The sequence below is a fragment of the Hyperoodon ampullatus genome, assembly GCF_949752795.1.
Source record: "Hyperoodon ampullatus genome assembly, chromosome: 10".
NCBI classification, from domain to species: Eukaryota; Metazoa; Chordata; class Mammalia; order Artiodactyla; family Ziphiidae; genus Hyperoodon; species Hyperoodon ampullatus.
The window spans coordinates 18316654-18340150 of record NC_136923.1 but is presented as its reverse complement, the minus strand read 5'-3'; the positions used below and the strand labels follow the sequence as shown (position 1 = coordinate 18340150).

The 23497-nt window shown below is 43.1% G+C and overlaps 1 protein-coding gene across 4 annotated transcripts in view; it reads left to right on the top strand.

The window, feature by feature from the left end:
• Positions 1–6105: 6105 nt before the first annotated feature.
• Positions 6106–23497, top strand: part of PPP4R2 (protein phosphatase 4 regulatory subunit 2) — a gene marked incomplete at both ends in the record, with an annotated part of 57940 nt that continues 40548 nt past the window's right edge. For all 4 annotated transcript variants that reach the window (XM_079713371.1, XM_079713373.1, XM_079713372.1 and 1 more), the window contains 2 exons: positions 6106–6139; positions 7165–7246. In XM_079713371.1, coding sequence (XP_079569497.1) covers positions 6106–6139; positions 7165–7246 — 116 coding nt within the window. The remainder of the gene's footprint in view (positions 6140–7164; positions 7247–23497) is intronic.

Here is a 23497-nt window from a genome sequence, read left to right as displayed (position 1 = left end):
AGAAGCAAGGACATCCGAATGGTCATGAACACCCTAGCAGCCTCATCTAGTTTTCTAAATAGCATTCTCCACGAAAAGGAATTGGGACTTCTTGGAGAAATGGCTAATTCCAAGGCTGGGGAAGGAAGATGCAAGATGAGCCTGGAATACCTTTTTGAACCCGAGTAAAGAAGTGCTCCAAGACTGATGGGGACATGTCAAAAGGATGCAGAAGCCAGCTTGAAGAAGGTCCCGCTGGCCAAGTATAGGACAATTTACGTATCAAAATAAATAATGATAGCAATGAATCATAACCCATTGAATAAAATAGGGATCAGCGAGTCTAAATTATTATAAATAAAACGAATAAATGACAGGAGATGACACTTTCCTTTTGGTAGGATGCCAACTAATAAATGTAAAAGGAACGGTGGAATTACAAAACCACCATTTGGCAACCATCATAGTCATAATTAATTCAGCCAAGAAACGTCAACGGAGGCGAGAACTCAGGAGTGAAAATTTGATGAGAAATGGGATATTTACAAAGTTTCAAAGGACCTTCCCACAAAAATCGTTTAATTACTATAGTGGGCTGAATGGTAGCCCCAAAATGATTATGTCTGCATCCTAATCTCTGGAACCTGTGACTGTTATCTTGCTGGGAAAAAGAGTGTTTGTACATGTAATTGAAGTTAAGAATCTTGAGCAGAGGAGATCAGCCTGGATAACCAGATGGGCTCTTAATCCAATAACTAGTGTCCTTTTAAGAGTAAGGTCAAGGGAGAAGTGATAGACGGAAGAGGCAACGTGACCGCAGGGGCAGAGATGGGAGGGATGCATGCAGCCACACGTCAAGGAATGCCGAGGTAAAGAACAGACTCTTCCCTAGACCCTCCAGAGGGAATGTGGGCTGCCTTACATCCTGATCTCAGACTCCTGGCCTCTAGAACGGAGCATCCCTGATCCTACGGCGTACCCTTCCTTCCTCATAAATTCCCATTTCGTTCACACAGTTTGAAGCGCACCCCCATGACTGCAGTCAGACTTCATGCAGGCATCCAGCCAGGCAGTACTTACTACTGTCTGCCAGCCTCCGCTCTTAACGCTGCTCTTCAGCCCAGAGTGGCTGCCAGTGGCCACCACACTGTCATGGCACCACAGAAAACAACCCTGGGTCTTTCAGAGCACACCCTTTGTTGCTCTTATTTCCAATAAAGAAACAGTTAGCTTTTGAAAGTCTCTGGAAAAAAGTGAACCTTGCGGATTGGTGAAGCTATTCTCTTATTTGTTTAGAAACCTGGATTCGCCCTAATTTGTCCACCTTCCAACCTCAGCTTCATCCTGGCACTCGTTGCGATATACAACTAAGGACTAAAAAGCATGGATAAAAGGCCATGAGAATCAAAGAGCCTCCAAGTCTTTCTATTCGTATTTTAACGCAGCCTGTTCTGTGCCCTTCAGCCCTTGTAGACGGTGTGTGGATTTTTCTAGACTTTTCCTCAATCTCCCATTCTTGACCCTCCCCACTGTAAGGCCAACTGGCCCGAGGCAGGGGAACACAATCAGATTCACAGGTTGCATCAGACTGAAACTCTCCGGACCACCCAGTTCCAGAAACTGACCTGGAGACATTCTGGACCACCCAGTTCCAGGAACTGACCTGAGGGCTTTCCACCCGGCCCAGCCTTCCCGCCTTTCGAGGGGCGGGACTAGCGGTCCCAAGACTGATGCAACCGGCACCAGATATTGCCACGGATACCCGAAGAGACCACCAAATAAGGAATACCCTGCGCCCTCCCAGATTCACCACAGCCCTTTCCCTTCTTCCCCTATAAAATCTTGCCCAACCCTCACCCAGGTGTGACTTCTCTGGCCCCTTTCTCTCTGACCAGTGAACCTCGCCCGGGAGCGCCCCCTAATAAAGCTCACTTGAAGCTTTCCTCTGTTTCGCGATGCCGTTTGTTTGCCGTTTGTTAAGATCCGACCTTACACCCACAGGCTTATCTCAGAGGGATGGCCCAACTCCAATCTTTCTCCCTTTATTTGAAGATCCTTGCACATTTTTTTCTGACACAGTCCTAGCTGTTTTCTCTTTCCCATTCTTCTTCTGTCTCTATCTTCTACCTTCTCCTCTGTGTCATCAGGCTTTTCCCCGCTTGTGTATCCTCAGAGGAACGGGCCAGTCTTCTTGCATGTTTGCATTTAAGGGACATCTCTTCCTTTACACCCTGACTCTGCGGGGGAACAGATTCCAAGCACGTGTTCTCTGTGGTACCTAGGAGGCCCTCACGGACAGTTTGCCTGGTTAATACCGTTCCCTCTGCCTGGAAGCCTCTTCTCTTTTGGTGCAAATCCTTTCCAGTCTTTAAGTGAGGCCCTTCGAAATAGTGAACTTCTATCTCTGCCTGAAAGAGATGTCACAGGCCTCTGACCACCTGATTTGCATACTTGCCTTCTACTTTGCATCAGAGTCTATGTCTTATCTCTCCTGGTCGTTTGCAAACTTCTTGAGGACAAGAAACAGTCTGAGCCTCTGAAACCAGTCTGGCTTTGAATCATGGGTCAGTCCCTTGCCTGTGTAGTTGTGTGAGCTTGGACAAGTTAGTTCACTTCTTTATACCTTAGTTTTCTCTTATGTTAAGTGGCGATAATAATATCACATATAGGGGGACTTTCCTGGTGGCGCAGTGGTTAAGAATCTGCCTGCCAATGCAGGGGACACGGGTTCGAGCCCTGGTGCCACAACTACTGAAGCCCACACGCCTAGAGCCCGTGCTCCACAACAAGAGAAGCCACCTCAATGAGAACCCCGTGCTCCTCAACGAAGAGTAGTCCCCACTCTCGCCGCAACTAGAGAAAGCCTGTGCGCAGCGAGGAAGACCCAATGTAGCCAAAAATAAATAAATAAATATTTAAAAAAATATATCACTTATAGGATTTTTGCAAGGATTAAATTAAATTTTTTTTTTTTTTTTTTGCGGTACCCGGGCCTCTTACTGTTGTGGCCTCTCCCGTTGTGGAGCCCAGGCTCCAGACGTGCAGGCACAGCGGCCATGGCTCACGGGCCCAACCGCTCCGCGGCATGTGGGATCTTCCTGGACCGGGGCACGAACCCGTGTCCCCTGCATCGGCAGGCAGACTCTCAACCACTGCACCACCAGGGAAGCCCTAAATTAAACACTTTTATACAGTGCTTAGAAGAATGCTAGACACATAGAGAATACTTAATATTAGCTGTTACTATTAATATTCTCCTTTGTGCATTATTTATCTAGTGCTGTGTAACAAATTACCTCAGAATTTAGAAGCTGAGAACAATTATAAACATTTGTCATCTTTCATAGTTTCTGTGGGTCAGGACTTGAGGTGCAGCTTAGATGGGTGGTTCTGACTTGGGATCGCTTATAAGGTTGCAGTCCAGATGCCAGCTGGGGCTGCAGTCATCGGAAGGATTTCCTGGGGCTGGAGGACCCACGTTAAAGCCATCAATCCTTTCCATTTGGGCGTTTCCACAGGGCTGCTCTGATGTTCTTGTGACATGGCAGCTAGTTTCCTCTAGAAAGAGCAATCCAAGCACCCAGAGCAGAAGCCTCAGCACCTTTTATGACCTAGCCTCAGAAGTCAAGTACCATCCCTTCCACCATGCTTATTGTGCACATGGACCCGCTCTCCCTGATTCACCTGGGAGAAGACTACACTGGGGCATGAACCCCAGGAGGCTAGGATCTTCAGGGTCATTCGTGGAGGCTGGACGTCACATTTTATTCTGTTTTGCTCTCAGGGAGTTAGTACCAATAGGAGGCTCTAGCAATCGCAGACATTGGGAAGCATGCTGGCTAGAGAAGAATTCCATGGAAGAAGGAAGAAATGAGCCAAAGAAAATATTTCTTCAGCCTCATCCCTTGCCTCTTCTGCCCTTGCACTCTCAGCTTAAGCCAGACTGAACCTACCTGGCTCTCCTGTCTCATTTCAGCGCCCGTGCACCTAGTTCTTCTCTTTGAAAGCATCTCCTCTCCACTTCACTTGCTTCCCTCCTCTCAGAATTCAGCTCTCAAGCTTAAACGCTTCTACTTCCTCTAGGGAAACTTTCCCTGATTCCCTTCGGCTCTCACTGCGGTGTGTACTTTGTCTCCTTTCATGGACTTTATCCAGTTTTGGGAAGTTGAGGCATCTCCAAGTGAGGAGAACAGCTGATGGAAAGGGACAGAGCAAGGTGGAAGAAATTAGCATGGTACGTTCTCTGACAGAAAGTTCCAGAAGAACTTTTGGCGATCATGGAATCTTCTCTCAGTGCAAAAGTCAGTAGCCACATGGGCCTGTTGAACACATGTAATGCGGCTAGTGTGACTGAGGAACTGAATTTCATTGACGAACTCAGGAACTGAATTTTAAATTTTATTTAATTAAATTAAATTAATTGTAATTAATTTAAATTTAAATACCCATACATGGCTAGTGGCAACTGTATTGTCCTGCACAGGCCATACGGGAAGACACCTGCTTAAAGAGAGTAGCGGGTGGCAGAGAGAGTGGCGGCTAAGCTTTGCTATGTAGAGGATGGGCCCCTTCAGACTGGAAGGGACCATAATAAACTAAATCCAGGGCATTGAAAGTGATGCCACCCTAATACATCCCCTGCAAGGCTATTTGTAACTGAGCAGGATGCTTAGAACAGTGAAAGGGTCTCAAGATACTAGGGACTGGTTCTCTGATGGCAAAATCCAGAAAAGTATTTTTTTGCAGGGGGGGCTTTTGCCTACATCTGCCAGCTAGGTTCAGGGTCAGAGCCACTATCTTTGAAGAGGGTCAACACTTGTGATGGCTGTGTCCAAATTTGCACCTTCTAACACCAGTCAAGAAATAGCTTTCTGTCCTCCCTCTCTCCCTTCCTTCCTTCCACAGATTTGTGTTAGGCTTTGAGAAGAGAAGGTGGAACAGTTCAGTATCTTTTTCTTGAAAAGCTCACAGACATGAGAGGATAATAAAAATGTCCACACACTAGCTAGTTGCCAGATGTTCTGGATTCTGCTGCCAGACTAGCTCTCCGTGCCTCAGCTATCCCATTTGTAAAATGTCAGGGCGGGAGAGCACTTCTGAGGTCTCTGCCCGCTCTAACTTCCTGGGCGCTTATGTAATGTAATCAAAATCATAATGATAATAAAAACAGCAGCTACAGTAACTGAGTGCTTAAGCTCCAGGCACCCTGTGTGCTCAGGGCTTCATCATCGCCGTTTCACTCAAGTCTCAGGGCTGTTTTACAAACTTCCATTTTGCGGATGAGGTAACTGAGGCTACCGGAGTTTAAGTACGTCAGACAGGGAGCAAACAGTTGAGTTGGGCTTTAAATCCAGCTGGTTCCATTGCCTAAGCTTTTCATCCCTTTGCTGTGTGCATTGCTTCTCTTCGAGGGTGGGTCATCGACGAGCTTTGGATTCAGGCAAGGAGGTATTTTTGCTACGATTACTAGTAATACTGAGTGCTTTTAAAATGCGTACTCTGACCGCTAAGTGTACACACTCTCACTTGATTTTCGCAGCCACCTTATAGGGTGGTCCATACTAGTGCTTTCTTCGTACAGATGGGGAAAGTGAGGCTCAGAGAGGCTCAGTAAATTGCTCAAGGTCACACAGCTAGCAAATGGCAGGGACTCACATCCAGGGGGTCTGCGTCCCACCCCCCCTACCTAGACCACTCCGTCTTCAGGTCGGCGCAGGTAGCTAGGGCCATCCCGGGGGAGAGGCGGGGGGGCCGCCCCTGCCGGGTCTGCAGGGGACTGCCGGGAGGGGGGGGGGGGGGGGCGGGCACACGCCTCACCGCGCACGCGCTCTCGGGTTCCGGGTCTGGGCGCGCCGCGGGCGCGAGGACGGCGGCGGGGAGCGTGCGCGTGATGACGTACCGGGCGCCATGTTGGAGGGCTGGTGGTAGCGGCTCGGGGAGGTGCTCGCTCTCTCGGTCTCGCTCTCTCGCTCGCTTCCCCCGGCTCCCTTCGGTGCCCCCCCCGGTCGCCTGCGTGCCGGAGTGTGTGCGAGGGAGGGGGAGGGCGTCGGGGGGGTGGGGGGAGGCCTTCCAGTCCCCGGGAGACCCACGGAAGGAGGCGGAGGCTGTGAGGGACTCCGGGAAGCCATGGACGTCGAGAGGCTGCAGGAGGCGCTGAAAGGTGGGGGTAGCTGCCCCCTCTCCCTTCCTTCTCACCCTCCGCGGTCCTATCTCCCTTCGGGGCAAGTGGTTCCGCGAGGCCGGGCCGGGCTTGGGCGGGGTGGGGGGGCGCGCTTCCCCGGCTCCCATCCCCCTCCCGCTTCCCCGGGGGCGGGGAGCCCCGTGGGCAGCTCCCTCCCGCCCCGCTCTGGGCTTTGTGTCGGCCGCCGGCGTCTGGGCTGGGGGAGGGGAGCCGGGAAGCTCTCGCGGGGGCCCCGGCCCCTCTCCCACTCCCGGGGCACGGGTCTTGGGCCCGCAGCTCCCTCCCAGGCTGGCTTCGTTCTCCATCAGGCCCCCGCACGCCGGGCCACGGGGCGGAGGAGAAAAGTGAAAGGTTTCGGGGGGTGGGGGAGGAGAGGGGGCGGCAAAGCAACTTTCAAGTGTCTCAGGGAGCCTTTTTCAGGGCTTCTGAAGTCGTCTTTCCACTCGCCCTCATTCTCAGGTGGTCGCCTTCCCGGCTCTGAATTGCTCGCCTTCCAAGCAACAGGCTTGAGAACAGTGGTTCTCAAACTTAGGAGAGCATGATTTCAGCGTTCTGAGAATTAGGCTTTGATACCCAGGATCTTTGGGGGACAGCTACGAAAGGGAGCTGGCGTTTCCTTCAAACGCAGATTTATGAACTTCACGTAAACAAACAGTCTTTGGGGTCGGGGTCTGGGGTTTGTATTTTAGCCGGTCTCTGAGATGAATGTGGTCCTGGTGTTCCCCCGGACCCCACTTTGAGAAGCACTGCGTTAGGGCTGGTTTGTGGCGAAGTTGAGTGCCCCCTTTAGGAGGGGTCTCCTTACCTGTGAAGAGTGACATTTGAAATTGGAGAGTATGAGGTGGCTATTTCATTGAGAGGCTTTTCTAAATTAAAAAAAAAATGTTTTTAATTGCTGCTTAATATGAGGAAGGACTGAGAGGAAAGTTTGTTGTTGGAAGGCATTGGAAATGGTTGGTGGACTTTTAGAAATACTAATAACTTTTCTTTCTTCCCTTCTCTAGATTTCGAGAAGAGGGGGAAAAAGGAAGTTTGTCCGGTCCTGGATCAGTTTCTTTGTCATGTAGCCAAGACTGGAGAAACAATGTGAGTTGAAAACATGTAATCGTTGTTATAGATCTGTGTATCCTTCAGAATTGCTCAGGAAAGGACAGAAGTGTATTTCAGAAGCAGTGAATGCTCCATCTGTCTAAACTGCACAAGCTCCAGTAATTTAAAGCATTTACTAAGTGTCTATGCTTTATTTACTTCGTATGTGCTCTGTAGCGAATTCTAAAGCTTTGTTAAAATTTTCTTTATGCTTTTGCGCATTTAGAATGTGTTAGTCTAGAAGAGCCAGAGAAACAGAAGAATGCATATTCCATTATGACTGTTTTTGGCCATAACAAACAGACTTATTTCCAGAATTTTGTGGATTTGATTCTGTTTCAGATTCTTTTATTGGTGGTATTTTTCTCATATTGTCCTGTATCCAACCTTTTGTTGTCATATTTATATATGTGGGTGCTTGAAGTGTCACTTATATTTATTCTCTGGAGCACTCAGGGTGATTATCTGACAAATTCCAGATGCTACAGCCTTGACTGTCCTGTAAACTTTCTAGGATAGCTAACTTGTTAACATACGCTTAGCATTTTATTAGGCTTGTTTCCAAATGCTGTGATTCTGAAACTTAAGAAGTTAGCACTGTTTTCAGAGGAACATTTCAGTTCATTGTTGTGTGTGTAGTTGTTTGGCAGGAGTTGTTTTCACACTCAGGCTAACTTTACTTGTAGAGAGCAGTGCAGATTGGGTGCCTTGTAGTCTTTGGGTAGGAGGCAGGGAACAGGAAGGGGAGCGGGTTTTTTGGGGGGTGGTTTTAAAAAGCGGGCTTTCTTTTGGCTCCTCCACTTCATGCCTAGTTTTAAAATTCTTTTTGAGGCCTAATAAAAGAGTGTAAGCTTCAGCAAATGATGTATACTTTCTTTGGCTTTATTAGCAAATGTTCATTTCTCACAAGATTTGCTTATGGTTGCAGCGTAGCCTTCTAATAACTGGCCTGATTTTAGAAAGGAAAAAAAAAAACCCTCTTTAATGGTCACGCAGACAAGCTGAAACTCCTTGCTGCTTATTAAAATCACCAGTCACCTTAGGAATATGACTGTGATGTGTTCAATCTTAAATTTCTATTTAGTGCTTTTAAAAAATGGAACCCTTCAGGAAAGAAAGGTAATTTTCGCTTCTGAATTATAGTCTCTTAGAACATCTTGATTTAAAAAAATTGATGCAGAATAACTAATTTGTGTTTGTATTGATTGCTAGTTGGTCCAAACTTACACCTCTCTACAGTATCAAGAGGAAAAGCATTTTACTTCTTAGTTTTGATAAACAAGATTATTTGGAGTTAAATACTTAACACCTCTTACCAGGTGTGTACAAACTGCCGTCCCTTTTTGATAAAATGCTTTGGCTGTAAATGTATAAACAGTTGAAAGGTTCTACAAGAAAGCTCTTTAATATCCTGTTTGACTGGATCACTAAGTGGCTAGGGTAATTCAGCCTGATTTTTCTGGACAATTATTTGTCCTGAGAGAGGACTTAAAAAGGTCATCAGTTGTCCCATCCCTGTCCGCCGCTCCCACCCCCCCAAATCTTTAGGTCTTTGTACATTTACTGAGGGTATTTTGTATTAAAATGATTGGTGGTGTTAGATTCTTTATGGAGTTTGGAAAATATTTTTTAATTTATGATTCAGACAGCTGGTGTTTTTACATTTAGCTTTATTTAGCCTTTGTTGGTTTTTTTTTTTTTTAAATCAACATGGGCATGCCTTAACTTTTGATACTGAAATTTGCAGTTTCTGTCATCATTTATGGCTCAACTGAGCTTTGTCTAACTTCTAAGACTGTAAATACAAGAATGAAAATCTAAAAGATAGCAGTTTAGATCTTTTTGATGTTTTAGGATGGATGAGTTTCTTAAGGTAAGAATTCCTGGATTTTTTTCCTCATTTCTGTTTTTAGAAAATAGCTTTACTTAATAATGCTTATTTTTAAAAAACTTCATTTATTGAAGACAGTAAGCTTAGTTTACTAAAAATATATAGTTTGGTAAATTTTGACATCTACACTCATGAAACTATCACCACACTCCAGATGGAGAATATATCCATTACTCGCAGAAGTTTCCTCATGTCCTTTGTAATCTCCCCTCCCTGTGTGTGCTCTCCTCCCCTCAGGCAACTAAAGATCTGCTTTTTGTCACTGTAGATTAGTTAGCATGTTCTGGAATTTTATATAATGGAATCATACAGTATATTCTTTGTCTGCCTTTTTTTACTCCACATAATTTGAGATTGATCCACGTTGTTCAGAAATCAACAATTCATTCCTTTTTACTTCTGAGTTTTATTCATTACATGGATATCCTACAGTTCTTGCTTCATTCACTGGTCGATGGGCATTTGGGTTATTTCCAGTTTTTTTTTTTTTTTTTTTTTTTGCGGTATGTGGGCCTCTCACTGTTGCGGCCTCTCCCCGTTGCGGAGCACAGGCTCCGGACGCGCAGGCTCAGCGGCCATGGCTCACGGGCCCAGCCGCTCCGCGGCATGTGGGCTCCTCCCGGACCGGGGCACGAACCCGTGTCCCCTGCATCGGCAGGCGGACTCCCAACCACTGCGCCACCAGGGAAGCCCACCAGTTTTTTTTTTAATAAGTGTATTTTATTTATTTATTTTTGGCTGCATTGGGTCTTCATTGCTGCGCACGGGCTTTCTCTAGTTGTGGCGAGTGGGGGCTACTCTTCATCTAGGGGCACAGACTTCTCATCACAGCGGCTTCTCTTGTTGCGGGGCATGGGCTCTAGGTGCTCAGGCTTCAGTAGTTGTGGCACACAGGCTCAGTAGTTGTGGCTCGCGGGCTCTAGAGCGCAGGCTCAGTAGTTGTGGCGCACGGGCTTAGTTGCTCCGTGGCATGTGGGATCTTCCCGGACCAGGGCTCAAACCTGTGTCCCCTGCATTGGCAGATGGATTCTTAACCACTGTGCCACCCCGGAAGCCCCAGTTTTTTCTTTATTAAACAAAGCTACTGTGAACATTTGTGTATGTGTCTTTGTATGCATTCTTTTTTTTCTTGGGTAAAAATCCATCCAGGAGTGGAATGGTTGGATCATATGGTACATGTATATTTAACTTTAGAAACTACTGAATTGTTTTCTTGAGTGATTGTGCCAATTTGCTTTTCCACCAGTATCTTGGGAGTTGAGATCAGTTTCTCCATATCCTTTCCAACACTTAGTACAGTCAATCTTTCTCACTTTAGATATTCTAATAGGTGCCTATTGTATAGTGGTTTTAATTTGTATTTGCCCAATGACTAATGATGTTGAGCATCTTTTCGTGTATTTATTTGCTGTTTGTATATCTCCTTTAGTAAACTGATTCTTCACATTTTTGCCCATGTTAAAATGGGGTTGTTTGATTTGTCATTGGGTTTTGAGCGTTCTTTATATGTTATGGATACAAATTCTTTACTAATGTGGTTTGCAAATACTTGCTACCACTCTGTGGCTTGTCTTTTTATTCTCTTAACAGTGTCTTTTAAAGTGAAATTTTAAATTTAATTCCATTTTGATTTTTTAAAATTTCCTCTTTTGAGGGATTCTTACTGCACTGTGTGTTTTGATCATTTGTTCTTGTGTGCTTTCTAGTTTAGTCTTTATTTCCTGAAGTAATTCTTTTCTGATTCTTTTCTGTATTCTATTGCTTCATTTTCTGAGTTTCTCTAATTCTGACTTGTATCATTTTTCTCAATGTGTTTAAGCTCATTTTGAAAATAGCACAAGGTTTTGATCTGTTTCTGAGCAAGTCTTTCTAGCTTCCATTTGCTGTCTTGAGGGATGTTATTTTGCTCCTTATTCTCCTTTTTTCTTACAACAATTTCATATTAGATTTGATCTGGATATTTTTCTGTTTTGCATTTTTATGTGAAAATAGTTTTTCTGCACTTTGAGGAGGAGGTATGGTTCAGAGTAGCTGTCCTAACTTCACAGAGTTTGCTCATTATTTTTGTGAAGTGTTAGAATATAGAGCGTTCTTTCTGAAATTTCTAGGCTCTGTTCTATCAATACTTTTTTTTTTTTTTTTTTTTGCAGTACGCGGGCCTCTGACCGTTGTGGCCTCTCCCGTTGCGGAGCACAGGCTCCGGACGCGCAGGCCCAACGGTCATGGCTCACGGGCCCAGCCGCTCCGCAGCATGCGGGATCCTCCCGGGCCGGGGCACGAACCCGTGTCTCCTGCATCGGCAGGCGGACTCTCAACCACTGTGCCACCAGGGAAGCCCTATCAATACTTTTATTTGGACCTTGTCTTTCCTTCATCTCTGTTGTCTCTTTCTCTTGTCTTTGGGGTCTCCTCTGGATGGGAGCTCTGGTGGGTCACTTTCAAGAGCTCATGAAGCAAGACTTTGTCCCTTTCAGCCCTCACTGGAGGTCCTTTCTCTTCACTTATTACTGTGCGTGGGCAAACTATCTCAGTTTCAGCTACTGTTCTCACATTGACCTGCCATGATTTCTTGTGGACATCTGTTGGCTATTTTGTGGTTCTCCTATTTGTAGGCCCTTCCGGTTCACTATGACTTCTGTTTTCTCTTGTACAGATTCTGATAATGGTACAGGTCATGTGACCATAAGTTCTTCCTCATTAACTTACATTTTGGGGTTTGTGAGATAACCTTGTCAGGGAGTTTTGTTGTAAATGTTTTTGCTTATTGGTTTTGGGTTTGCTGTCTAGTTACGTTTGACATAAGGGGTTTTGGAGAAATGAAAAATTGTAGCACCTCTGCCATCCTCTCAGAATTACACTACTTAGGAGAACTTTTTCTTTTTTTTTTAAATTTATTTTTGGCTGCGTTGGGTCTTCGTTGCTGCATGCAGGCTTTCTCTAGTTGTGGCGAGCGGGGCTACTCTTCGTTGTGGTGCGTGGGCTTCTCATTGCAGTGGCTTCTCTTGTTGCGGAGCACGGGCTCTAGGCGCGTGGGCTTCAGTAGTTGCGGCACGCGGGCTCAGTAGTTGTGGCTCGCGGGCTCTAGAGCGCAGGCTCAGTAGTTGTGGCGCACGGGCTTAGTTGCTCCGTGGCATGTGGGATCTTCCCGGACCAGGGCTTGAACCCGTGTCCCCTGCGTTGGCAGGCGGACTGTAAACCACTGTGCCACCAGGGAATTCCCTAAGAGAACTTTTTAAGTCAGTCCCTGTTAAGTTAGTTTCCTCATCTATAAAAGGGAATAATAATACTACCTCATAGCATGAGTACATAATATATGGAAATACACTGCTTCATAAACAGTGTTAACATTATTAGTTTAGTCAATAAATAGTAGCTGTTACTGTGTTGATAACGCTTATATTGAGTCTACTTTTTTTTCCTCCTTGCAGTTTCAAACTTTGTGTTCAGCAATTTTGAAATACTACTAAGAAAATAAAAGTTACTTAAAAAGTAGTAGTAATCAACAACTGAGATCTGCATTATTATAAATAAAATCTCCTTAAGTCCATGTGACTGTTAGATCCCTCTTCTGTGGCTTTCTTTGGGGAGGGAATTTTGTTTTGTGTAACGTAGTATCAAACACTTGAACATTATTTCTAAAATGTCAGTTTCACATACTATCTTTGGGATTTTTTGCCACATCCTTGTAGCATCTGTATAATTATTTACTTAATGTTCTTTTTGAGGTCAGCTTACTTTTATTCAGATTTTTTTAAGATGGAAGAATACTACAGATAGAGATTAAGCCCTCATTTGATCCCTCCCCAGAAGTATAATCAACATGTTAATTTCTTCCTTTTAGTCTTGTGAGAAATAAGGAGGTCTGAAACCAGTGGTTTGTTGCATTAGTTATATTTTTCTATGTCGTTTTGAAGTCTGTAAATACTAAAATATTAATATGAATTACCCATGTGCCACCTAAATTCCTATCATGTACCATTATCACAGTGGTACACAGAGGAAGCACAGTAGATTTTCAGTAGATATTAGTTAAATGGTTGCCCTTTTGCATCTAAATATTGTAGTAACTGCAGTGATTAAGATAGGAACATGAAGAAAATTGTAGTTGTTTTCATTTGTTTCATCACATCAAACCTGTAAATCTGATGTGTCATGTACGCTGTACAAAATCTACTGCGTGATGCACTGGAAGCTAGATGTGTCAACTCTGTTTTCTGACTGGAATTAACTTCAAATCGTCAATCTTTTTGGTGTGCAGGTGAGTTCATATTTTCCATGTTCAGTCCAATTTTTACTAGTAGTTGGCTAGTCCTCTAATTTCATGAGAGTTAGCGTGTGGTAACGTCATTCTGGGAAGGAGCATGGCTTGATTCTGAAATTAACTTGTCAGAATTAGCTGTGTGAATTAGGGCAAATAATTTGTGAGCTTGTTTCCTCACTTCAGAAATGGGGTTTATACCATGTAGTTGCTTCAGCTTTTGTGAGGACTTGAATAAATGAAAATATGTAGCTATAGATGCTAAAATTTGGGAGAGGGTAAAAGTTAGAATTGTCTGTGTGTTGGGCATAAATAGAGTGCATTTGGCTCATGAAACAAGTCTGAGGTACTTTATCTTGTGGAAAGAGCTCTGGTTGGAGAGTCACGACAGCACAAGACAGACCTGGGTTTGAATTCCCAGCTCTACTACTTAGTTACTCTGTCACCAAGGCCAACTTCTCTGTGCCTTAATTTCCTTATCGTAAGGTATGGGAAATAAAGTAAATCCACCTCAAGGGATGTTACGGGGATTCACTGAGTTTATACTTTATAAGTGCTTAACGCTGTGACTAGTGCATAGTGACAACTCCCTCCTCCCCATAGCTACTATTTTAGTCTCCAGTAAGTCACTTAAATTACTGTGGGCCACACTTCCCTCAGGTACTGAATGAGGAGCTTACAAAAGATGATTTCCAAGTTTCCTTCCATTTCAGAAGCCTGTGGGAGTCTGTGTTGTGGCAGTAGTTACCAGGGGTGGTATTGCAGTAACAGTGGTAAAGGGTGGGGCACAGGCACAGTGGTTGTCATTAAATGTCTGCTGTTGGTGAAGATGTTACCTCTTGGGAGTATGTTACATAGGTTAGTGGTTTGGAGACAGTAAAAAACTTGAGAATCACTTGAATGAGAGAGACCAGTCTGTGTTACCACTAACTCATGAGAGCCACAGAGCGGTTCCCAGAGTGTCTGTCTTAGTGTTACCTACATGTGTGCCTTTTTATCTATACCCAGAGATCCTCTTTGTGCCTGCCAATAAATTGGAGTTCATAATGCTTACGGACTGTTACTGAAAGCCTATCACCAACTTCATGTGGCTTCAAAACATCTTATTAGTAAGAAGATGAGGAATTTATGGTCCAGATTTACAGTGGTTTCCCTCTGTTCTGTGGACTGTAGGTCTTTTACCTTTCTGATATGGGAGTTTATTATTGGGGGGAATGGGGGGTGAGTGAGTGAGTGAGTGTGTATGTTTGTGTCTGTCTACCTAAATCGGTATCAATAGCAAAAAAGCTTAAATCACTTACTAAAACAGAGTATAGACAGTTGAAGGGGAGCACATTGACTGTTATTTTATTTAATACATATGCCTGTGAAAGCATTGTACGTTAAAATACCTGATGAATGTGAGAAATGTGTTTTAGATCTTCAGTTGTGCTAGGCCTTCAGATGTGTTCAGTTGCTCATCTTTGTTCTCTCTGGTTTTCACCCACAGCGATCCTTTTCGTATATCAGGCTGCCTGGGTTTGGCGCTTGTAACCACCCTCCAAACTCCATTCCTACCAAAATAGATTGAATATTATTGAGAACGTACACCATTGACTGTAAACTGTATAAGAGCTAATTTAAGTCTCAGTAAAAATGTAAAATAATAGTAATAGTGACCCATTGCTTTTAAAAAATGTGCCATATATGTGGTAGTTCAAGTAGAGCTTTTTTGTTACCACTTACCAGTTTGACTTTGTTGGGGGGGGCGCGAGGGGGATAGCTTTATTGTAGAGTGAAGACACACTTGGAGCTGTGTATGTCAAGGTATCTCTGTTGTCTCTGTGCTTATAATCTGCTTGACTCTAGGTTAGCAGGCTGTCCTGGTTAAAATTCTAGTTTCATTGTAACCTATTTGAATGACCATGATGGAACAAGTTAGTCACCTAGGCCCTCTTTTCTTCTGTTCCCCAGCTGAAAATATGAATAACAACACTTAGGTCGCAGAGTTTTTGTGAAATAGCAGGCATTCAACAGATCTTAGATGCCTTGTTTATATACTGTGATATAAGAAATAAAAATTCATAGTAAAAATAACATGTATTTAATAGCAGTTTTGATACTTAAAAGTTTTTGCAGCTTACTGAAATGAAATCCTAAGAATGAAAACATACTGACGAGTAACAGTGATCTGTTTTCAGGTCCAAGAGTTCCCTGATCTCATCAAGCTTCTTTATACTTGTGACTGAGCTAGCTGTTCATTTTACTTGCCAAAACTTTGCTTCAGCTATTATCGTTTCCTTCTTTCCTGTAGCCAGGTCTGACTTAGACTGTGCATACCTGCACTTGTGCATACCTGTACTTGTACTATCTCCCTGTGATTTGTCTGGGCTCCCTGCAGGGAGTGGAGCCTCTTGAGTATTTTGACTCTTTAAATCTTATTCTCCTAATGTTATTTTTTGTTGTATGTGGTGCTTGTGAGTACTCCTACCTAGTTAGAGTCTTTGATTGATTTTAAAGTGGTGAATCAGAAATCTTTAAGGGACTAGGATTTTCACATAATAACTTCTGTTTTGGGTTATCGGTTTTTTTTCTTCCTAAAAGGCAAACTTTTTTTTTTTTTTTTTTTTTTTTTTTTTTTTTTGTGGTACGCGGGCCTCTCACTGTTGTGGCCTCTCCCGTTGCGGAGCACAGGCTCCGGATGCGCAGGCTCAGCAGCCATGGCTCACGGGCCCAGCCGCTCCGCGGCATATGGGATCCTCCCAGACCGGGGCACGAACCCGTATCCCCTGCATCGGCAGGCGGACTCTCAACCACTGCGCCACCAGGGAGGCCCGTAAAAGGCAAACTTTTAATGAACACTTCTTTTGTGCCAGGCACTATCAAATGTATCATATGCCTACCCTAATTTAATCTTCATAACTACTCTTTGAAGTAGTTGTCTCCTTTTTAAAAATAAGGATACTGGGGCTTGCAGAACTTAAATAATTTTGATTGTGCAGCTGGTGAGTGACAGAATTGGGATTTAAACTCAGCCATTCTGACTTCAGATTCTCCCATAACCAGTACTTTATATCACTTGTCACTTGTTCAGTTGTCTTCTCACATCTTTCCTGTTTACTGTAGCTATCTTAGAATCCTTACAAAACTACTTAGAATTTGAAGCTATACATTTGGTAGGAATCTATTACCACTGTTATTTTTGTAAATTCTAAGACTTTCATGCTGCTTACCTAAGCCAGATCCCGCATAGCTGTCCACCCCTCCTTTCCTTGTGCTTTGGTATAATGTGGGTAATGTGACCTTCTAGGCACTGACACCACAGGTGGTTTCCTGGGGGAGGGATTGTGGCAAGTATGGGGAGGTTGGGTGTGGTGGTTTGTGGTTTAAGAAAAACTATGTTAGGGGATACTTATTGAAAGGGTCAGTAAGGTAGGTGACGTGATGTACCCTAACATTTGCGATTTTGATCATTTTCTGGTGACCCCCAATGCTGAAACCTTTCAGTAATTTTAATTTTGCAGTATACATATGAAGCATATAGGTGATGAGCTGATGTATGTATTTTAGGTGGAATGTGTAAGCCTCTTTAATACATGCATCTTGGATTTGTTATTCTGTCACTCCAAAATCTTACCTTTAAGGTATTGGGAGATAGGTGATAATATTTACAGGTGATGAAACGAGAAACTACATATTATAGAAGGATTTGAAATTTGAGATACATAAGAGGTCTTACAGGTGTATTTGTAATTTTTGCACTGTTGTGTACTGCTGGGAAGGCGGGTGAGGTAGCTTTTTTATTAACAACAAAATATTTCTATTCAGAATTGTTTGTGCTAAAGTGAATTTAATATTTCTGGAGATAGTTTTATTCTGGTCTTATTTTAGGGATATTATTCATGAGGACTCAAGGATAACTTCTGAGATTGTAGGTATTTCTTTTCTCAAAGTGGTTCTTTAAGTGGAGACTAGTCCGCCTTTTCTAGGGCCTTTGCACATTAAGAATATTTCTGCAAGGAGTAATCTTAAATATGGATAGAATGTGGCCTGGTTTTCTTTTTTCCCCAGTGAAGACTGTTGGTGAACCCTGGGTTTTCCTGTTAATCTGTTGTAAGACAAGTTGTCTTTCTCTTGCTCCTGTATAGCTATTAATACCCCTCTAATCTTATCCTAACTGTTCATGTTAGAGGGTTCATGGGGATAATACCTTGTTACCTTGTCATCCACTTTTCTTGTAAATATTGTCTGTGGCATTTGGTTTTGCTATCTTAGTTGCTCTAGCATATGGCAGAAGTGAATGCCACAGCTAGGATTTGGCCACTTTAAAAAATTCCAAAAGGGGCTTCCCTGGTGGCGCAGTGGTTAAGTCCACCTGCCGATGCAGGGGACATAGGTTCGTGCCCCAGTCCGGGAAGATCCCACCTGCTGCGGAGCGGCTGGGCCCGTGAGCCATGGCTGCTGAGCCTGCGCGTCCGGAGCCTGTGCTCCGCAACGGGAGAGGCCATAGCAGTGAGAAGCCCGCGTACCACAGAAAAAAAAAAAAAGAAAAAAAATCCAAAATATTGATATTAGGTGAGTATATGGACAGGTGGTAAATATAAATACTTGTAGAACTTTCAGTGTTTCTGAAAGTATCTTAAATATGGAGAATATCATATATATGCTTTTAAAATTCACATCTCCATATTGGTTAACAAGTTTGGTGAGAATAACTGCATTTTGAGTTTAATGGATCACATAAATTAAATAATTATTATTGTGCTCATAATATGAAAAAGCTCATATACAAAGATTATGGAAAGTAATACTCCTTTAGATAAGCCTGTCTAGTTTTTTTTTTTTTTTTTGCGGTACGTGGGCCTCTCACCGTTATGGTCTCTCCCGCTGCGGAGCACAGGCTCCGGACGCGCAGGCTCAGCGGCCATGGCTCACCGGCCTAACCGCTCCGCGGCATGTGGGAACCTCCCGGACCGGGGCACGAACTGGTTGTCCCCTGCATTGGCAGGTGGACTCTCAACCACTGCGCCACCAGGGAAGCCCAAGCCTGTCTAGTTTTAAAAGTTTTTTATTACAAAAGTGCTTACAGGAAAAAAGAAAAATCAAACTAGACTGTTGTTAACCTGTTTCGTGTATATTCTTAATAGAATTTTTCTATGCATATATGTTAATTCTTTTAAAAAATATTGTATCATATTTCTGCAATTTGTGTATGTCTTATTGAAACACATCATTTTTTGGGTGGCATAGTATTCCATCATTTTGGCTGTATTGTAATTCATTTAACCTGTCCACTTTGATGGTCTTAAAGATTGTTTACAGTTAAAACAATGCTTAAGTGAGCATAATTATGTTGGCACAGATGCAAGAATGGGATTTATGGGTTGGACTTTATGTGCATTATTATCTGGCCTTCAGAAATCCTTTTGTTTCAACATATGCCTATAGAAACAGTGTATCAGAGTTACCTGTCCAGTATCAGTACTGAACATTATTAAGCTTTTAAGTCTGAAAATCTGATAGATGAAAAATGGTATCTCATTTTAATTTGCTTTCTTTTATTTTATGCCAGCATCTTTCCATTTGTTTATTGCTATTTGTAGTTTTCTGTTTCCCTCATTTATTAAGCTATGATTTGTTCCTTAGTTTTTTTTGCTAGATTTTTATTGATAAAATAATAGAGTACCTTGATAAAGTTAACTTCTAAATAAGTTATACTTTTGTTGTGTTAGGAATAATTTGAGTTTAAGACAGTCTCAAGGACTTCGCTGGTGGCGCAGTGGTTAAGAATTCACCTGCCAGTGCAGGGAACACGGGTTCGATCCCTGGTCCGGGAAAATCCCACATGCCGCGGAGCAAGTAAGCCCACAAGCTGAAACTGCTGAGCCCGCGTGCCTAGAGCCCGTGCTCTGCAACAAGAGAAGCCAGCACAATGAGAAGCCCGCGCACCGCAACGAAGAGTTAGCCCCCGCTCGCCGCAACTAGAGAAAGCCTGCGCACAGCAACAAAGACCCAACGCAGCCAAAAATAAAATAAAATTTAAAAAAAAAATCTCATTCTAAAAAAAAAAAAGAAAAAGACAGTCTCAAGCAGCAAGTTGTTTAAAAAGGATGGTCTAGACTGTATAGCAAAGGATAGTCTTTGTTATAATGGGTGGATTGAATTGTTATTTCTGGCATGTATCTTTTTATTCACATTCCAAAGACAGGTAGGCATATTTATCAGTAAAAGAAACTTCAGATACAAAGTATGAGCAATGTCTTTCATTTTTATGACTGTATTTGAAATTTTGTCCTGGTAAACCCCCCCGCCCCCCCGACATGTGGTCCTGGTCTATTTATTTGTAAATAGGCCAAAACAACCAGTTAGTTTGAGAGGAAAAAAAACAAAACAAAACTACATTCTGTCCTTAGGTTGGCTGAATACTGAGAACACGCTGAGATCTCAAAAGTGTCATAAAGTCTAGTCAAGCAGAAGAAATGAAAATACTACCCCAAAAAAGGGATGTATCTTAAGATTGTTTCCTACTATCTTGAAATTAGTTTTGAATAAATACATACTTTTATTTAAATGTAAGTAAAATACTGATGGTGTCTAAGTAAAAGTAATTGAAGATGTGTGAGATTTTTGAGATGTGGGATTTTTCTTCGAATTTGCATTTAATTCTGTAATATTTATTTCACTTTCTGTTTCAATCATTCTTAACAGTGGTTCTCAACCAGGGGTGACAACGTCTGGAGACATTTTTGGTTGTTATAAGTGGGAGACGCAACTGGCATATAGTGTGAAGCCAAGAATGCTACAGTGCACAGGGTAACACCCAACAACAAAGCGTTATCAGACCCAAAATCTCAGTGCTGAGGTTGAAAGATTCTGCTTCATAGGAAAAAGCATACGTTAAGCTTTAAAAAGTGTCTAATAGTTTTGTTCTGTGACCTGTGAAATAAAAATAGTGATGGGTATGATAAGACCATCAAGGTCTTTAACCAAGGCTTCTAGTTTTATTGATACCTTTCAGGATTCTATTTGACAAACTTAGAAAAGTCTGATTCTGGGAAATAAATACTACTTATTGAAGATTTGATAGTTTAATTAAAGTGTTCTCTTTCCTGACTTTCAGTTAAGATGAAAGTCCCAAATGTTTTGCCTTTTATCTAATCACATATTGTCTAGAACTCTCTCCTTGCTGGTCATACTCACAGCACTTTTGACTTTAGATATGTGATACCACCTGAGTCTCCGACAATTCAGTAGTGCCATTTTCTACTTGGGGTTAGCATCAGATCTCACATGTTAAGGACTTAGTCCCACAAAACTGCCACCTACCTACCCCCTTCAGACACCAGTCACAAGTCCAGGTTGTTATACCTGTGTTTCTGACCAGCAGGCTAAAAATTAGAGGTTTCTATGACCCCTTCCTCAGGTTCTGCTAATTTGCTAGAGTGGCTCGCAGAACTCAGGAAGTTTACTATCTAGATTATTCGTTTATTAATATTACACAGGATGTTCAAGGTTATGAAGGAGTAGCCAAATGAAGAGATACATAGGGTGAGGTCCAGAAGGGTCCTGAGCACAGACGCCTGTGGAGTTTGGGTGCACCACCCTCCCGGCAGGTGGATGCATTCTTGCTCACCAACCCAGAACCTCTCTGATCCCCATAGTTGATAGATGTTTATGGAGGGTTCATGAAGTGGGCATGATCGATGATTAACTCCACTTTTAGCCCCTCTCCAGAGAATGACAGTGGGAAGTGCGGTTGAAAGTTCCAAGCTTCTAATCATGACTCCATCTTTCTGGTGACCAGCCCCCATCTAGGAGCCTACCAAGAGTCAGATTTGCCTCATTAGAATAAAAGACATTTCTATCACCCAGGAAATTCCAAGTAGCTCTGTGTCAGGAACTGGGGCCAGAGACTAAATATTACAACAGAAGATTCTCTTAGGACCTTTATTTTCAAGGGTTTTAGGAGCTCTGTTAGGACCTGGGAGCAGACAGCAGTATGCATAGTTCTTTTTTTTTTTTTTTTTAACATCTTTATTGGAGTATCATTGCTTTACAATGTTGTGTTAGTTTCTGCTTTATAACAAAGTGAATCAGTTATACATATGTTCCCATATCTCTTCCCTCTTGCGTCTCCCTCCCTCCCACCCTTCCTATCCCACCCCTCTAGGTGGTCACAAACCACCGAGCTGATCTCCCTGTGCTATGCGGCTGCTTCCCATTAGCTATCTATTTTACGTTTGGTAGTGTATATATGTCCATGCCACTCTCTTTCTTTGTCACAGCTTACCCTTCCTCCTCCCCATATCTTCAAGTCCATTCTCTAGTAGGTCTGTGTCTTTATTCCCGTCTTACCCCTAGGTTCTTCATGACCATTTTTTTGTTTGTTTTTTAGATTCCATATATATGTGTTAGCATATGGTATTTGTTTTTCTCTTTCTGACTTACTTCACTCTGTATGACAAGACCCTAGGTCCATCCACCTCACTACAAATAACTCAATTTCGTTTCTTTTTATGGCTGAGTAATATTCCATTGTGTATATGTGCCACATCTTCTTTATCCATTCATCTGTTGATGGACACTTAGGTTGCTTCCGTGTCCTGGCTATTGTAAATAGTGCTGCAATGAACATTGTGGTATATGACTCTTTTTGAATTATGGTTTGCTCAGGGTATATGCCCAGAAGTGGGATTGCTGGGTCGTATGGTAGTTCTATTTGTTGTTTTTTAAGGAACCTCCATACTGTTCTCCATAGTGGCTGTATCAATTTACATTCCCACCAACAGTGCAAGAGGGTTCCCTTTTCTCCACACCCTCTCCAGCTTTTATTGTTTGTAGATTTTTTGATGATGGCCATTCTGACCGGTGTGAAATGATATCTCATTGTAGTTTTAATTTGCACATAGTTCTTATTACTGCACAAATATATCCATTAGCTAGCTTCATTGGACCATTCTTATATGTGTAGGGGAGAGAGAGAACCTTTAATTTCTCACTTCATTGGTGGATTGCTAGCTTTGTGTCTTAATTAACTGCTCTGCATATACCTAATCTGTAATTACCCGTGAACTTTGCTGACTGTTAGCTTGGCAGCTGTGTGTATCTCACAAAGTCACAGGCTACTACACAACTGGCCAGTACACCAGTGGGACATTAGTGGCAGCAGTGTTGACCACTTCTCCCACCTCCAAAGGAGTTAGCTGCCATAGCCACCCCTGCATACTGTCTTTGAAAGGGAAGGGTTAAATTGAGCCTGGAACAGGTGAGAAAGATTTCTGTCATTTTCAGATTTAACTGTGTGTTAAAGTGAGGACTCTCTTCATTACTCATGCATTTCACAAACAGTCTGACAAGGTGAGAGAAATTGGAAGTACGAAGTAGAGAGGTCTACCAAACCTGCATATTTTAATGTAATTATTAATAATACTTCATTAAATATGATACACATGGTAAACTGGGCAGAACACCAGGTGTAGACTAGGACTGTTCTAACTAGGGTGTATTGTCTCTGTTTCCTTTGAATTCTCCCTTGTATAGCATTACTAGTTTGTATCATTCATTCTTATACTTTTATCCTATTAGTTAGGCAAATACTGTTTTATTCTTTAAACTGGTTTCTTGATCTGGGCTTTTTTTTACCTCCAATTTGTCTCTTGCCACTGTATGTAACTTTGCCAAGTGACTTGCAGTTCACTGAGTATGCAGTAATCTGTTTTGCTAGTATTAAATTCTAATGGCATCTGTTTTTTAAAAAATATTTATTTATTTATTTTTGGCTGCATTGGGTCCTCATTGCTGCACGCGGGCCCTCTCTAGCTGCGGCGAGCGGGGGCCACCCCTCGCTGCAGTGCGCGGACCTCTCACCGCAGTGGCCTGTCCCTGTTGCGGAGCAGGGGCTCCAGGCTCCCGGGCTTCAGTAGTTGTGGCGCAAGGGCTCAGCTGCTCTCCGGCACGTGGGATCCTCCCGGACCAGGGCCTGAACCCGTGTCCCCTGCATTAGCAGACGGACTCCCAACCACTGTGCCACCAGGGAAGCCCCTCTAATAGCATCTTTCTGTTTCTTCCTTCCTCTGACATTCTTCCTCATGGGATAACTTCAACTTGTCTTTGAAGACTG